Source organism: Hypanus sabinus, chromosome 17 (genome assembly GCF_030144855.1).
Source record: "Hypanus sabinus isolate sHypSab1 chromosome 17, sHypSab1.hap1, whole genome shotgun sequence".
NCBI lineage: Eukaryota > Metazoa > Chordata > Chondrichthyes > Myliobatiformes > Dasyatidae > Hypanus > Hypanus sabinus.
In genome coordinates this window covers 52,413,732-52,431,244 of record NC_082722.1, presented here as the reverse complement: position 1 = coordinate 52,431,244, position 17,513 = coordinate 52,413,732, and the positions used below count along the sequence as shown (strand labels likewise).

At 41.8% G+C, this 17,513-nt stretch overlaps 1 protein-coding gene across 4 annotated transcripts; it reads left to right on the top strand.

The window, feature by feature from the left end:
- Positions 1-46: 46 nt before the first annotated feature.
- On the top strand, positions 47-16,867 carry snai3 (snail family zinc finger 3). Of its 4 annotated transcripts, none has more exons than XM_059993062.1 (3): positions 47-6,027; positions 13,101-13,733; positions 15,757-16,867. In XM_059993062.1, exons 1-3 carry the CDS (start codon positions 5,946-5,948, stop codon positions 15,936-15,938), a joined length of 897 nt encoding a protein of 298 aa, XP_059849045.1. In that variant the 5' UTR covers positions 47-5,945; the 3' UTR covers positions 15,939-16,867. The 4 variants fall into 4 exon arrangements, with proteins under 4 accessions (XP_059849045.1, XP_059849049.1, XP_059849048.1 ...); XM_059993066.1 differs by lacking the exon at positions 47-6,027 and adding an exon at positions 6,933-7,184; XM_059993065.1 differs by lacking the exon at positions 47-6,027 and adding an exon at positions 10,579-12,044.
- The last annotated feature ends 646 nt before the right edge of the window (positions 16,868-17,513 follow it).

Sequence of the window (17,513 nt, the reverse complement as noted above, 5' to 3'; positions counted from 1 at the left end):
TTTCATTCTCCCCCCCCCCCCAGAAGTATTCATGTTTTATTGTTTTGCAATATTGAATTACAGTGGATTAAATTTGTTTTTTTAACACTGATCAGAAAAGACTCTTGTGCCAAAGTGAAAACAAATTTCTACAAATTGGCCTAAATGTATTACAATTATTAAATGCAAAGTAATTGCATAATTACTCAGCCCCCCCCCCCTTTAAATCAATATTTTAATAGATGCACCTTTGTCAGCAATTGCAGCCTTCAGTCTGTGTGGATAGGTCTCTATCAGCTTTGCACATCTGGGCACTGCAATCTTTTCTTCAATCTTCTTTCCAAAACCGTTCAAGCTCTGTCAGATTGCATGGGGATCGTGAGTGAACAGTCTTTTTCAAGTCCAGCCACAATTTCTCATTTGAATTGAGGCCTGGAGTCAGACTTAGCCACTCAAGAACAGTAACTTTGTTTTTAAGCCATTCTTGTGTAGCTTTGGCTTTATGCTTTGGGCCATTGCCTTGCTGGAAAATAAATCTTCTTCCAAGTCTCAGTTCTCCTGCAGAGTGAATCAAGTTTTCCTCCAGGATTTCCCGGTATTTTGCTGCATTCATTTTGCTCTCTACCTTCACAAGCCATTCAGGGCCTGCTGCAGTGAAGTATCCCCACAGCATGAAGCAGCCACCACCTTGCTTCACAGTAGGGATGGTGTGTTTTTCATGATGTGTCATGTTTGGCTTATGCAAACATAGCATTTACTCTGATGGCCAAAAAACTCAGTTTTGGTTTCATCAGACCATAGAACCACCTTCCAGCTAATTCAGAGTCTCCCAAGTGCCTTCTGGCAAACTCTAACTGAGATTTCACATGAGTTTTTTCAACAGTGGCTTTCTATGTGCCACTCTCCCATAAAGCTGCCCAGGCAACAGTTGTATGTGCAGTCTCCTTTCTCAGCCACGGAAGCTTTTAGCTCATCCAGAGTTGTCATTGGTCTTTTGGAGGCCTCCCTCACTAGTCCCCTTTATGGACAGTCACTCAGTTTTTGAGGACTGCCTGCTCGGGCAGGTTTACAGCTGTGCTATATTCATTCCATTTCTTGATCATTGGCTTAACTGTACTGCAAGGGATATTCAGTTACTTCGAAATTTTCTTATATCCATCTCCTTCCTTGTACTTTTCAATAACCTTTTGCAAAGTTGCTTGGATTGTTCTTTTGTCTTCGTTTAGTTTTTGCCAGAATACAGGCTCACTGGCAGTTGGACATTCCAGATACAGGTGTATTTTTACTATCAATTGAAACACCTAGACCGCACATAAGGCTGCACCAGTGATAACTTGGTGTGTATATTAAAGTGGGTAAATGCTTATGTAATCAATTATTTTGTGCCTTTATTTGAAAATAATTTAGATCACTTTGCAGAGATCTGTTTTCACTTTGACACAAATTTTTTTTCTGTTGATCAGTGTCAAAAAAGTCAAATCTACTGTGATTCAGTGTTATAAAACAATAAAACATGAAAACTTCCTGGGGGTGGGGTGAATACTTTTTATAGGCACTGTATTTGTAAAATATCTTTTAATATAGTAAAACATTCCAAGACTTTCAAAAATGCTTTTTAAAATGTTAAATACACAGCCACAAACTGTTACTGAGGTGGTGAGCATGTTTTGTAAAAAGTGGATTTGGGAGTTCCTCAGAGAGAAAGTGGGTTTTGAGCAGGTAAATTCAGAACAAGGATATGAACTGAAAATCAAGGCCAACATTGAAGACTTGATGGCTAAAGGACATCATTACCCACTGGGAGAGCACACAATGTAAGGAAATGCCAAGAAGTTAGATTTACCGAAGTGCAAACACTTGGATTTTAGGGCCGAAGGAGAATTCAGTTAGGGGATGGGGTGGGGTGGGAAGTGAAGAGAGAACTTGGAGAGTTGGGAATTTTAATTTCTAGACTTTGCTCAATAGGAACCAATGGAAAAACAGTGACTATGATAACTGAATACAACTTAAGGGTAATTATTGAAAATAAGAAATGCTGAAAATTCTCACCATGTCAGGCAGCATCTTTAGAAAAGAAATTTGATTAAGTTTCTGGTCAGTGATTTTACATGTAGTCCAGGGCTTCAGATAACCAAATCTGCAGGTAATGGGCATATAACTTGTTATCATGGTGAATGGAGGCTATTCAGCCTGTTAAATTGTTGCTAACTCCCAGCATATCAATCCAATTCTCCTCTTCCTTCAGACCTGCAATGTATTCTCTCTGACATGTCCATCTAGTTCCCGGTGTTTCTGTTGGCATTTACCAAAGCAAACGGATGACTTACAGCAGCCAACTAACCAACCAGTTGGTACTTGATAAGTAAGAGGCAAGTGGAACTAAGTATGTGCTTCAAAAGCAGACGCAAGAGTTAGACGATGTACTATGCTGAATAAAGCATTTTTGGTAAACTTGCAGTTACGCTGTTGATGCTCCATAGGCAATCACAAGTTAGCAAACTATTTTGGTCTCCGACATTTTCCAGGCATGAAGGATAAAATTATTGGTGAATGGAATGGGGCTTGTGACATCTGAAAAACACCATGGTGGTCTTCCATAGTTGGAGAAATTTCAATCAATTAGTCAGAAAATTTAAGGCTATGAGGCATCAGGTCCTGAACTCTTTTTAGTAGCCTTCATTGAAGGGCTGTACAACGATGGGGAAAGGGAAGAGTTCAGAGATCATGGTTTAGGAAAAAGAAACATTGCTTTTTAAAGTTGGTGTGGTGCTTACGATCAAGATCTGTGTTTTGGTCCCTAGCTCTAGATGATTGTTTAAAGCAAAACTCCTGACATTTGAATGTGTCTTTAATGCACAATTATTATAATTATCTATAGTAATGGTGGTTGGTATCCATCTGTCTCGGAGGACAATGTGTGATGATGATGATCATCACAAGCCTGGGTGGAAGGTATGGGATCCTGAAATGTTCAGTTGTCAAGATCTCCCTCTTGGCCTCGCCAGTGAAGTCTAAAGGAAAGCTTATGAAGCAATACGTTAGGCACAAGCTTGGCTGCAAGAGGATGTTCAATGACGTCCAGCTGCCTTAGGGGTTTCACTCCGGATTTGCTGAATGGGTTTACTCCCTTAGCCTTGGTCTCTCCAGAGGCTGCCCACAAGGCAGTGGGGCTATTTACCCATAGCTGGGGATCTAGTTCATGAGCTCCAAGGCAATTCCACATGCCGTTGGACCTGCGAGCTACGTGTGCAGGGACCAGATATCTTCCCCACCCTCTATAGTTCAGCCTGAGTCTGAAAGGAGTTCTGTATCCGTGTGTTGCCAGTGAAAAGGCACTACATGAGACTTGCTGTTGGAGAGGCAGGGAGAGATTGACACATTCAGCTCTTCTTTTCACAAGACTGCTAGCCAGTGGTGGAAGCTGAAAGTAAGAGTGACAAGCACTATCCACTACACTACCAGATCAGATGCATCACAAAAGCCATTTTGACACCATCTACAGTAATACCTTAGAACTTAAGTCCAAATCAAAAGATGTGACTTCAAAACGTTGAAGACTGCATCCCTTGTGTAATGAGATGTAAATTAAAGTAACAATTCCATTGAAACCCCGTATTTAGAACAAAATGATTATGAGATGAGAGGAAACACAAAGCCAAAGTCCTGCCCATATTTGTCAGTGGTAGGTAAAAGAGTATAATAAAATTGCTTGGCATTGTCTCCACAATGGTGCCAGAGTGTGGTGGCTATTCGTGAGCTGCTCTAAGTAGATCCACATTTATTATAATTCTATTATTTTAAGGTTCCTTAAGCTTGTCATAGCCAGGGGTAGTAATGGGGACAAGCTCTCTTTACGTATTAAATGTTTCCAATGGCGTGCACCTCAAATAACCTCCTGGCCTTCATGTGAGACTTAGCTACCAAGCCTGGTGGAACCACTTCTACTGACAGGGATAAGGATGCATGGAGTGGGGTGGTGATGTATTATCATGGATAGGGAATAGGTTAACTAATAAAAGGCAGAGAGTTGGGAATACATGGGTGTTTCTCTGGTTTGCATTTGGTGGTGGGCCCATAACTGTTCACAATATACATTAACGATCTGAAGGAAGGAACCAAGTGTAGTGTATCTAAGTTCACTGATGACACTAAATTGAGTGGAAAAGCAAATTGGACAGAGGATACCGAGCGTCTGCAGAGAAATAAAGGTAGGTTAAGTGAGTGGGCAAGGGTCTGGTAGATGGAGTACAATGTTGGAAAATGTGAGGTCATCCACTTTGGAAGCAAAAATGGAAGAGCAGATTATTATTTAAATGATAAAAGATTGCAGAATGCGCCTGTGCAGGACTTGCAATTCATGCAGAAGCACTCCCAAAAAATTTTGGTTTGCAGGTGCAGCTGGTGATCAAGAAGGTAAATGGAATGTTGGCCTTCATTGCGCCTGGGACTGTACTCGCTGGAACTCAGAAGGATGAGAGGAAATCTTATAGAAACATATAAAATTATGAAAGGGATAAAGGCAGGAAAGCTTTTTCTACTGATGGGTGAGACTAGAACTGGGGGACATAGCTTCAAGATTCAGGGGAATAGATTTAGGACGGAGATGAGGAGGAACTGCTTTTCCCAGAGTGGTGAATCTGTGGAATTCTTTGCCCAGTGAAGCAGTGGAAGCTACCTCAGTAAATATATTTAAGACAAGGTTGGATAGATTTTTGCATAGTAGAGGAATTAAGGGTTATGGGGGGAAAGCAGGTTGGTGGAGATGAGTCCATGGCCAGATCAGCCATGATCTTATTGAATGGCGGAGCAGGTTCGACGGGCCAGATGGCCTACTTCTGCTCCTATTTCTTACATTAAATGACAAAAGGCGAGTTACTAGCTCCTTAAAACCAATTGCTTTGGGCAAATGGAGCTCGTCAGCCGTGGTTGGCAGCTCATCTAGCAGAAGGAAAACTCCGATCTCAAACGTCCGCTGCATTGTGGCTATAGCCACCCATTGGGAAGGTTTCGGAATTAACTCCTGAGGGGAAAATCCGGAGCTGGAGTCCCCAAGGCAGTCAGTCCTACGCTGAGTTCATTGCTGACTGGCAACTCCCGCCACACTTCTGATGCCAAACTGTATCGGTCTCTGCCGTTCCTTCGGGTTTCATCAGATGTGTGGAAGAGGGGGACCGTGTTACATGGGCAACAGCTTGCTCTCCATATCGTACTGCCCCGGGCTTGCAAATCTACACAGCTAGGTCGCGATATCCATGGTCAAATCTGACCGACAGAGACCTCAACGCAACTAATTTAAAGCTCAATTCTAATGTAATAATTACTAATGATGTTCTCCACACTTCATTCTGCGTTCTGTTTTCCTATTTACCACCATGACGTTCGTACAGTATATATAGAATGATCTGTTTTTCACTGTGTTTTGGTACATGTACATAGAACAGTACAGCGCTGGAACAGGCTCTTCGGCCCGCACTTCCGAACAAGTTAATCAAAAGCTAACCCTCTTACCCACACATTCTCCGTATCCCCCTCCATCTTCCTCACGTCTATGTGCCTATCTAAATGTATTTTAAAAGTCTTTAGTGTATTTGCCTCTGGCACCACACCAGGCAGCGCATTCCCGACATCACCATTCTCTGAGAAAATAAGTTACCCTTCACATATCCTTTGAACCTCCCCCCTCTCATCTTCGAGCAGAGTCAGGTTCAATATCACTGGCATGTGTCATGAAATTTGTTAACTTAGCGGCAACAGTTCAATGCAATACATAATGTAGAATGAATAAATGATAGTAAATATGTGTGTGTACCTATTAATCAGTTAAAATAGTGCACAACCAGAAACAGTGGGGTCGTGTCCAAGGATTCAATGTCCATTCAGAAATCTGATGGCAGAGGGGAAGAAGCTGTTCCTGAATCGCCGAGTGTGGGCCTTCAGACTTCTTTGCCTCTGACCCGACGGTAACTATGAGAAGAGGGCATGCCCGGGGTGGTGACGTCGCCTTTCTGAGGCTCCGCTCCTTGAAGGAGGCGAGAACCCATGTAAGAGGTGACTAATTTTACAACTTTCTGTAGCTTCTTACGGTCCTGTGCAGTAGTTCGCAACCCCCGCCCATGCAGCTTGCCAGAATGCTCTCGATAGTACATCAGGACAAGTTTCGAGTATCTTAGGCGATAAACCAAATCTCCTCAAGCTCCTAATTAAATAAGGCCGCTGTCTTGCCTTTATCGCTGCATCGATATGTTGGGACCAGGTTAGATCCTCAGAGAGACTTGAAGAGAGTCGCTCACTCTCTCCAGTTCTGATCCCTCTATAACGATTGCTTCGTGTTTCATCGTCTTACTATTTCTATAGTCTACAGTCCGCTCTTTGGTCTTACTGGCGTTGAGTGAAAGGTTGTTGCGGCGGCACCACTCTACTAGCTGCTCTATCTCGCTCCTGTATGCTCCTCTCGTCTCTGTGATCAACTACATATACCTGTCTGGACAGGACCCCCCCCCCCTCCCGCTGACTGCTCCTCCCATCTCTGTGATCAACTACATATACCTGTCTGGACAGGACCCCCCCCCCCCCCCTCCCGCTGACTGCTCCTCCCGTCTCTGTGATCAACTACATATACCTGTCTGGACAGGACCCCCCCCCCCCCCTCCCGCTGACTGCTCCTCCCATCTCTGTGATCAACTACATATACCTGTCTGGACAGGACCCCCCCCCCCCCCCCACTCCCGCTGACTGCTCCTCCCGTCTCTGTGATCAACTACATATACCTGTCTGGACAGGACCCCCCCCCCCCCCCCCACTCCCGCTGACTGCTCCTCCCGTCTCTGTGATCAACTACATATACCTGTCTGGACAGGACCCCCCCTCCCCCTCCACTGACTGCTCCTCCCGTCTCTGTGATCAACTACATATACCTGTCTGGACAGGACCCCCCCCCCCCCCCCCCACTCCCGCTGACTGCTCCTGTATGCTCCTCTCGTCTCCATCTGAGATTCTGCCAACAGTGGTTGTATCATCAGCAACTTTTCAGACGGGATTTGAGCCGTGCCCAGCCACACCGTAATGGGTATAGAGAGTAAAGGAATGGGCTAAGCACACACCCCTGGGAGGGGCGCCAGCGTTGGTCGTCAGCGAGGAAGAGATGTGATTACCGATCCGCGCAGGAAGTCGAGGATCCGATTGCAGAGCGGGGTACATGGACCCAGGTTCTGTAGCTTTTCGATTTGGACTAGAGGAATGCTGTTTCAGTCAATAAACAGCACCCTGACGCAGGTGTTTTTATTATACAGCATCTAAGGTCGTGTAAACAGCTATTGAGATTACGTCTGCTGTGGCGGTAGGCAGATTGCAGTGGGTCCAGGTCTTTGCTGAGGCAGGAGTTGATTTTAGCCATGACTAGTTTCTCAAAGCATTTCATCACCGTAGATGTGAGTCCAACTGGCCGATAGTCACTGAGGCAGCTTACCCTGCTCTTCTTAGGCACTGGTATAATTGTTGCCGTTTTGAAGCAGGTGGGAACTTCTGACCTCAGCAGTGAGAGGTTGAAAATGTTTTTGAATACACCCGCCAGTTGGTTGGCACAAGTTTTCAGAGCCTTTCCAAGTACTTTATCGGGGCCTGATACTTTGCTAAGGTTTCCCCTCCCGAAAGACAGCCTGACGCCAGCCTCCGAGACAAAGATCAAGGGTCACCGGGTACAGCAGGGATCCTCACAGCTGTAGTTAAATTCCACCCCACCCTTCAAAGTGAGAATAAAAGGCGTTGAACTCTTCTGCTAGAGAAGCATCACTGCCATTCATGATGTTAGAAACATTAAAAATCTACAGCACAATGCAGGTCCTTCGGCCCACGAAGCTGTGCCGAAAGTGTCCTTACCTTAGAAATGACCTAGGGTTACCCATAGCCCTCTATTTTTCTGAACTCCATGTACCTATCCAGGAGTCTCTTAAAATACCCTGTCATATCCACCTCCACCACCATCGCCGGCAGCCCGTTCCACGTACTCACCACTCTCTGCGTAAAAACCTTACCCCTGACATTTCCTCTGTACCTACTTTCAAGCACCTTAAAACTGTGCCCCCTCGTGCTAGCCGTTTGAGCCCTGGGAAACCCAGTGTTGGGTTTCACTTTGTAGGAAGTAACGTGCTGCAAACCCTGCCAGAGTTGACGTGCATCGATGTTGTCTCTAGCCTCTCGGAATTGTTTCTTCGCTCTTGAAATAACCCTCCGCAGGTTATACTTGATTTTCCTGTACAGACCTGGGTCGCTAGACTTGCTGTAAATGTCACAGGTCTAACCCTCAGCAGACGTCGAATCTCGTGGTTCATGCACGGCTTTTGGTTTGGGAATGATTTCGTAAGCACACATTCATCCACTCAGATTTCAACGCATGGCCACTGGTATTGGATATTTCTATCCTGGGAAAAATACACTTCCTGTCCACTCTATGCCTCTCATAATCTTATAAAGCTTTATTAGATCTCCCCCCCTCCCCCAGCCTCCACCACTCCAAAGAAAACAACCGAAGTTTTCCAGCCTCTCATGATAGCACCTGCCCCCTAAACCAGGCAGTATCCTGGGAAACATCTTCTGCACCCTCTCCAAAGCCTCTACATACTTCTTATAGTGGGGCGACCAGAACTGTATGCAATACTCCAGATGTGGCCAAACCAGAGTTTTATAAAGTTGCCTTTTGAACTCAATGCCTCAACTAATAAAACCAAGCCTTCCATAAGCCGTCTTAACCAACCCATCGACCCGTGTTGCTACTTTGATGGAGCTATGAACATGGACCCCAAGATCTCTCTCCTCAGCAACACTATTCAGGGTCTTGCCCTTAACAGCGTACTGTCTCCCTGCATTTGCCCTACCAAGGTGCAACACCCCACATTTATCTGGGTTAAACTCCATCCGCCACTTCTCTGCCCATATCTGCAACTGATCTCTATTGTGCTGTATTCCCTGCCAGTCTTCTACACTATCGACAACTCGACCAATCTTGGTATCTTCTTCAAGCTTACTAACCCACCCACCTACATTTTCATCCAGTTTGTTATATACATCACAAACTGCAGAGGTCCGAGCACAGGTCCCTGTGGATTAATTACAGACTTCCAGCACGAATAAGTTCCTTCAAACTCTACCCTCTTTTTACTATGTGCAAGCCAGTTCTGAATCCAAACAGCCATTTCGCTGCGTATCCCATGTAACGCAATCTTCTGGATTAGCCTCCCATGAGGGACTTGGCAATATTGTAATGGACAACAGTAAACCAACACCAATATTAAATGGCAAACACGAGGAAACAGAGTCCTGACGAAGGGTCTCGGCCCGAAACGTCAACAGCGCTTCTCCCCATAGATGCTGCCTGGCCTGCTGCGTTCCACCAGCATTTTGTGTGTGTTACCAATATTAAATCACAAGAGTTATAAAATACCTGATCAGGAGATAAGAATGCAGTTCCCTGAACTTGGTATTTAAACTAAAATATTCAAATAAAATGCAAACATTGATAGCCTCTCTGTAATATGTTTGTTATGCCTTTGAAATATTTCAAAAGGTTTTTTTAATGTTTAGAAAGTTTGGCATTCAAAAATTAAATAAAGTTGGATGCAAATCAAAGACTTGGGATATAATATGCTATCTAATACATTGTCGAAAGATGCTAGAATTATTGATTTGGATCTTTCCTCATAATTACGACATAACCAATGAAACATCAATGCACAATGTTAGACGCTCTTTAGCATTTTAATACTGTAATGGTACATAGTTCACCTTTTAAATAAGAACACAAGGTCATGAACACCTGATTTATGGGCACCTGTCAATACGAACGAGCTCCCATGATATTATAAAATTCAGAAGTCCGATGTTCATTCCTATGAAAGTCAGAACGTGATTGCCCTTTTACAGTTACTGTGAAGATGTGATTACCATGTCGAATGATGTTTGTGTACTTTCGACTTCAAGAGGTCCGTAAAAACATAGCGTTAGTCACGTGGCGATGGCCTTTGCATTTCTGTAGGCTTTTTAATCTCTCCAATTCATTTCCAGTACCTCACTGTTTATAAGGCAGAATCAACAGCTAATTTGCACGTCACGATGTTTTATGAGAGCAAGCTGCCAGATGACCACTTGTTTGAGTTATTACCAAGGGACTGATGTTCGCCAGCACTCTGGAACTCAATGTCTTCTTTCCAAATTTACCTAATTAAATGGGGGAGGGGATTACTGTGTATCGCAATTTTATATTAAACAAACCCACCTCCTTTTCATTGCCAGATGTTACAGCCGAACGAAATAAAATAACCCAGAGAGAGTTGCCCTAAAATTGAGCCCTCCATAAGTAACATGATAGCTGTCATTTTGCTTGGATATGCCAAACTTTTGTTTTGACTTCTGCATGGTTATCGTGGGAAATCACTTCCAGCTCAGTTGAATTTCCCAAGTGTTTTAAAGTTATTTTCTATTTAAATATGAATTGCAAAAGTAAGCTTGACGTGGAGTTTACTTATGGACAATTCTGCTACTCTGCCTATCAAGGAAGATGAATTGTTATTCTTATGGCATTGGGTCTATACGAAGTATAATGTCATTTAGTAGGATACAAAATCTAGAAACTGCCTTGTAGCTTGTGAGCAAATAAACGGTAGAAGAACAGTAAAGAAACTGATATTTGTGAGAGTTACCAATCCAATTTCCGAGAGTTAACTTTACATGTCCAGTGATTTTTCCATTAATAATGGTTTATTCGGGAAGATAGGAATTGGAAGTTTCACGCCAAGAGCTCTACCGCATTGTTAAGCAAAGTAGCAAAACAATTACTTTTTACAGCAGGAGCTGCCATCAACTTTCATTATAATTAGTACCAATGCTGTATCTACAAAATGATGGATTTAATAATCTTCCACTTACATTGAAAATATACACTCAGTGGCCAATTTATTAGGTATCTCCTGTGTCTAATAAAGTGACAACTGAGTGTATGTTCGTGGTCTCCTGCCGCTGGAGCCCGTCCACTCCGTGTTTCGGTGAGCTGTGCGTTCAGAGTTGCTCTTCTGTACACCACTTGTAACGCTGGTTATTTGAATTACTGTCGTCTTCCTATCCCAGAGATGAATCTCGGGGTAGTATATTGTGACCTATATGTAATAAATTTATTTTGAACTTTGAACATCATAAGCTTGGACTATTCTGGCCATTCTCCTTTAACCTCTCATTAACGAGGCGTTTTCACCCACAGAACTGCCGCTCATAGAATGTTTTAATTTTATTTTCCTCACCATTCTGTGTAAACTCTGGAGACTGTTGTGCGGGAAAATCCCAGGAGGTCAGCAGTTTCTAAGATTCTCAGACTTTCCGATCTGGCAGCAACAATCATCACACAGTCTAAGTCACTTAAACCACATTTCTTCCCCATTCAGATGTTTGGTCTGAAAATGCCGACATGCTTTTACGCATTGAGTTGCTGATACATTATTGGGCAATTAGATATGTGTATTAACGTGTCCGTGTACAGGTGTACTTAATAAAGTGGCCACTGAGTGTATTTGATTCCAGTAATTAACAATTTTAAACGAATTATTAAATACTGAACATTTTACATCTGGAATGCACGTGTAAATGTGAAGTGCTTCACTTGTTCCAGTCCGTTAAGACACGGTCCTATTTCCATTTCCGAGCTTCCAGTTCTGAAATCCACCTGTTCTGTTGGAAGGATGATTGACAACTATTAGCTCCTCCCGCTTGAAGAGCCTTTGCTCTAATTGGCTCAATGGGAGGTCTATGTTAATAAGGATTGACCTCTTGCACCTGACGTTCAGATAGTTTCCACAAGTGAAGAATTTGAGGGGCGGACTTACTGCACTTGTTCTTCACTGGTTAACCCTGTCATTTTTACTTATCCCGTTTTGAGATCTCAGCTAGCGGGATTTCGGTTTTGAGCGCATATTTAATGCTCTCAGTGGGAGGAGGGAAATAAACAGTCATGCCCCGTTCTTTCCTGATCAAGAAACACTGTAGCACCAAGAAACCTAACTACAGTCAACTGGAGATCCAGAATGGTAAAAGTAAAATTCGGTTTATTGTTTAAAACTGTTCTACATAACTGTGAAAATAAACTTGTTTTCCATGTCTTTATGAATTTAGTTTAGAGCATGACGTTTAGCATCTACTTGTTTGCTCCTGTTGAAAAATAATGTCTTAGTTTACTTTGTCTGATATTTATGTATCGAGGCGAGACCATGAATGAGTGGTCTGCGCGCTTTCTTCGTCCAAATTGAAGAAAAATTCTGCTATGTAGAATTATCCAGCTAATAGAGTTTGTAGAGCGCGGCTGCTAAGATAAAGAGAGACCCAGCAGGTGCATAGCCTTACATGAGGGTTCTCATTCTTATTCACAGGCTCGCCCTCCAGCTCAGGCTTGTATTTGTCTTAAACAAGCAACAGGCATGTTTCGGCTGTGTCTTTAAGTATTCTGTTTCCGCCCTCACTTTAAAAAAAACAGTTAAAAAGTAAACTTCCCTCTTTAGTAGTTTCTTATGTAGTTTATTTTTAGATGTTTGTTTCATGTTCCACATCAGATTTCCCCTTTGACTTGTGGAGATCCATTGATCTCTTACAGTGAACTATTTTAAGTGAATAGTTTCCTGTAGAAATTTTGCTAATTGCCTAGGGTTTCACCACACAAAAGGGAAGACGTGTCTTTTTTTACATTGAAGTAGCTTAATTGCAAGTGGAAGGGGTGGTGGTGGAAGTATGAATGACAAAGGCAGTTAGCTGCATATGCATATTATGCAAGAAAATAGCGGACGGACTCATTCCTTTTGAAAAGATAATCGGGATCAGCCATGCACCGTTTGATGCGATCTTGAAAAGTAGAACTTCCCCTTAATATAATGAAATGCACATCTTTGTTAATATATGCTCTAATTTTATCTTTTAAAGATTACTTTTACTATCATTTGTTTAAAATACTTCCTTGTTGATACTTGATAGGTTCTATAGATTTTCTGAAATGTAAACTTATTTAAATATTATGGATAAGGCAATAATTTACATGCTCCACCGATTAGTATTTCTATTAACTTGCATGATTTGAGATTTTGCTTTCTTTTCAGCCACAGTTATTTCACCATATTTATATGAGGGTTTGAGATTTCCACTGGTGCCACAGCCTGAAGTGCTCACTCCCATCGTTTGTGACCCGCCAAGACTGTGGGACAGGGCTCCTATCAGTCCCCGAATGTGTCTGCCCCCGCCCCTGGATGCTGAGATTGGAACAGAAATGCCCTTCAGTAGCCAACCAAGCCTAGAGATCAGTGTTAAGGAATGTGTCGCTGTCAGAGGCAGCAACACCCCACTAAGGAATACAGTGAATGACCTTAGCCTGTCCCTTTCCAAAAGAACCAAGAGGAGAGAGAGAAACAATGGCACATTTAAAGGAGATGATGAACCGGAGGAAAAAATCTTTGAGGTTGAAAGTGCTGCTGAAGCAGTCCTGGAGAAGTTTGAGTGTTTCCATTGTCACAAGGCTTACAATACTTTATCTGGTCTCTCTAAACACAGACAGCTTCATTGTGAATCACAGACTACAAAATACTTTAATTGCAAGTATTGTGATAAGGAATATGTCAGTCTGGGTGCATTGAAGATGCACATAAGGACTCACACTCTGCCTTGTGTCTGCAAAATCTGTGGCAAAGCATTCTCTAGACCGTGGCTCTTACAGGGGCACATCAGAACACATACTGGTGAGTACAAATAGGGTCCCAGTAAAGGGTGAAAAAAACCCACCAAGTTCCCACTGCTTATTATTCAATGACCTGCTGGAAAGTTCATAAATGTGAATGAAGAAGAGAATAGAACTGAGCTCAGCTATGATGTCATTTTTTTTACCACCATAGCGACTTCTTAATCCCCCCCACCCACCACCACCTATACCTAAATAGCAAAATTGCCTACAGCACCCACTTGTAAGGATAATATATCAAATAAGACCACTTTGGCAAAGGGTTAATACCAATGGTGGATAGTGGGAAAGATAAAGACTGCTGAACCTAATGGATTAAAAGTTTTGTAAAATGAACAGGGTTTCAAATTGCACAAAAATGGACAGATTGCAGGTTTAACCCTTAATAGAAAGCAAAATTGAACCACATTTTTTTTTAGAAAAAGTACAGCACAAAAACAACCCTTTCAGCACATCTAGAATTTTCTTAATTTGAGTTCCTCTTTTGTTTTGCTGGCTTAAAATTAATCAATGCATCCCCTGTATCACAGAAATTCATTATAATTCCTTTCCTGAGAACGACCCAGAAATACTTCACTGTAATTTAATGTTTTCAAATATTACCCTAGTGGAAATGAAATGTCTTTGAAACAACATGTTATGGTTATTTTCTCCTTCTATATTAATCGATGGTTATGATGGTCCAGCCATGAATCGCTGTGTAGGGTAAAGAGCAAACACTTCATTTAAATTATGTAACACCGAGCTGCGACAGCAATTTCTTGAAAGTTGGCATGCTCTATAGCTTTGCCCTAATGGCTTTCTATCCAACCTAACATGATGTATTCCATTCTTGAACTCTGAGAAAACACAAACTACCTTAATCTGAGTTTTTCTTTTGTTTTCATCATCATTAGTCTACAAGACTTTTTCTACAGAAGTGGTTTACCACTGCCGCCTTCTTGGCAGTGCTTTTACAAGATGGGTGACCCCTGCTGTTATCAGTACTCTTCAGACATTGTCTACCTGGCATCATTGGTCACATAACCAGGGCTTGTGATATGCACCACTTGCTCCCATGACTTCACAAGACCCTGATCAGGGGGCTAAGTGGGTGCTACACCTTGCCCAAGGGTGACCCTCAGGCTGGAGCCTTGTACCTCCTTTGGTGGAGATGTATCTCCAACCTGCCACCCATTTCTTCTGTTTTCGACCAGGAATACCCAACCTGGAGTCCACAGACCCCTTGGTTAATGGTAAGGCTCCGTAGCATAAAAAATGTTGGGATCTCCTGTTTTAGCCTTTCTTAAATGACCTTTATTAAGCTACAAATTGGTATTCTGTTACCATGCCCAAAATAATGTTTGCTAGCAGAACAACATGGTTTCGTGTATGAAATTTTAAAATGCAGTCCAACAGACATGCAATGCATTTGCTGTAATAATGTATTTGCTACAGGCATCTGACTAAATTGTAAAGTTGGAGTCCTAATATTGTTGATGGCTGAGTAGTCATAATATTTTTTTATTGCAATACAGTGTGAAATAGGCCCGCTGCACTAATTCTAAACAAGTTAAGTAGTGACATTTTTTTCTGGCCAGCTTGAAATTAAATAACCATCTATATGAAATAGGGATTCACAGCTAGTTATCACTTAAAAGCAAATAGTTTTAGAAAGAAGACTATATAGCAAACACTATATAATGAAATGGTGTAGCTGCAAAATATTTTACAGGTTTTAGAACAGTACTGCACAGTACAGTCCTTCGGCCCACCATGTAGTGCTGACCCTTTAACCATTGTAATTCACGTGTTGACAAGTATTTGTAAAATCGGGTGGGTAATCAAACCATCGGAGTGTACCAATGGTTCGCTGTGGGTTGGGATGCAAATTGTTTTTTGGTCACTTCTGAAAGGAGCCAAAAGCAAATCGGTAGTTAAGCTTCTTGGTGTCTTTAACTCTACAGTCTTTTTAAAAATCATAGTTTTCTTGCTTATGGGTGACAGTGGGACATTCGGATCTGATCTTTATTCTCTCTTTGCAGGAGAGAAACCTTTTGCCTGTCCTCACTGCAGCAGGGCATTTGCAGACCGCTCAAACCTCCGAGCACATCTGCAGACACACTCTGATGTGAAAAGATATCACTGCAAGAGCTGCTCAAAGACCTTCTCTAGAATGTCTCTTCTTTCCAAACATGAGGAAGCTGGCTGCTGCCCCTTATCTTGATGCAGATGTTGTAATATTTGCAGATGTTGTAATAAGCTGGAGTTGTAGTTATGCAGACTGTTGAGGACCTTTGTTATAGTATTATTTGGTTGAAAATGGAATGAACTGCTGCATTTTTTAGCTCATTAATTCGCAAAATAATTTAACCTGAATGGAGATTGGCAGATGACATTGGCTGCAGAAGTATAAATGTTGACTCTGTTTTATTGAGATAGAACAGCTTTATTAAACACTAACACAATCAATGTATCAGTAAGAGCAAATAAGTGTACTGAATTGTATGAATGTTGTAATGTTAGTATCCCACTCTTTAAAGGGAATTGTAGAGTTTTGCAAAACTGAGGACTGGTCAGATCTTTAGTTGTAACATCATCCTCTAGAATCTTAATTATAGGAAATGTATGCATGGGCAGGAGAATGGGCAATGTTGCCATTGGGATCAGAGAGGCTTGCTTTTCATGAGAGTCTCAAAGAAGTTAAAATCTATTTACAAGTTATAAGAGTGAGCTATTCACACTGGAAATAACCTGCCTGTATTAAAAATAATCTGGTACTGTACTGTCTTCAGAATGAAATTTTGAAACCTTACACTTGGTTAATAGAATTGTTTGTTAACTTGTATGAACTTAAAAAAATTTAACTTTTGATATGCTGACAGTAACTGATAATTTGTTTGTATCTAAATTTCCCAAGGACTTTAGTGAAATACATAGCACTGATACTTTTGCATCTGCTGCCCCATCCATGAGGTTATCTGTGGCTTGTTTCACTCGTTAGTTACTAAGATCTACATACAGGGATTTGGTTAGAAGATTATTTTTAAAAGTACCAGGTAAGGATTTAGTATTATGGATAAGCTTCTGTCTGTAATTATCTAAAAGAAAAGAGTAACTTCTGAATCACTGAACTCTATGTCTGTGGCAAGACTGCCCAGAATGCTTTGGAGAGAGGAATCCAAATCTCAAATAAACGCTACTACCATACAGCATCTGAGGGAGAAAAGGAATTGTCAACATTTCAATGTTGATTCACCCCTTGGATTCCTCCAGTAGATTTTATGTTACTCCAGCATGCAGCATTAGCAGTCTCTTGTGTCTCCAGAATTAGAAGGCCTCCTTAGTTCTTTCTAGAGCTGCTTCATGCTGGATATCTAAAATCCTACTTGTCATACTTCAACAAATTTAAGGTAATTCAACTATTACCACAATTTCTAAGGTAGCAACTGGGAAGCCAGTTTGGTGCTTTAAAAGGTATGACCGTAGATTTAAAAAATAAAATTAGTTGGATCTGAAAGATGAATGGGAATGTGCGAATACTGTCCAGAATATAAATATCACTAGACTAGTAATTTTGGAGTGCAAATGTCATATAATGTGTTTATTTTTTACTATGTGATAACTTTGGAATGTGAACGTAATCACAATTGAATAAAATGTCTGGTTAAACAGCTGCATTCTTAAAGATTCTTCAACACAAGTGAAAGATGTATCAAAATCCCGTGAATACAGACATCAAATGAGCACGTCTGTTTTGGTGGAACAGCCCAAAGGTCAGAGGTTCCCAACATTTTACTGT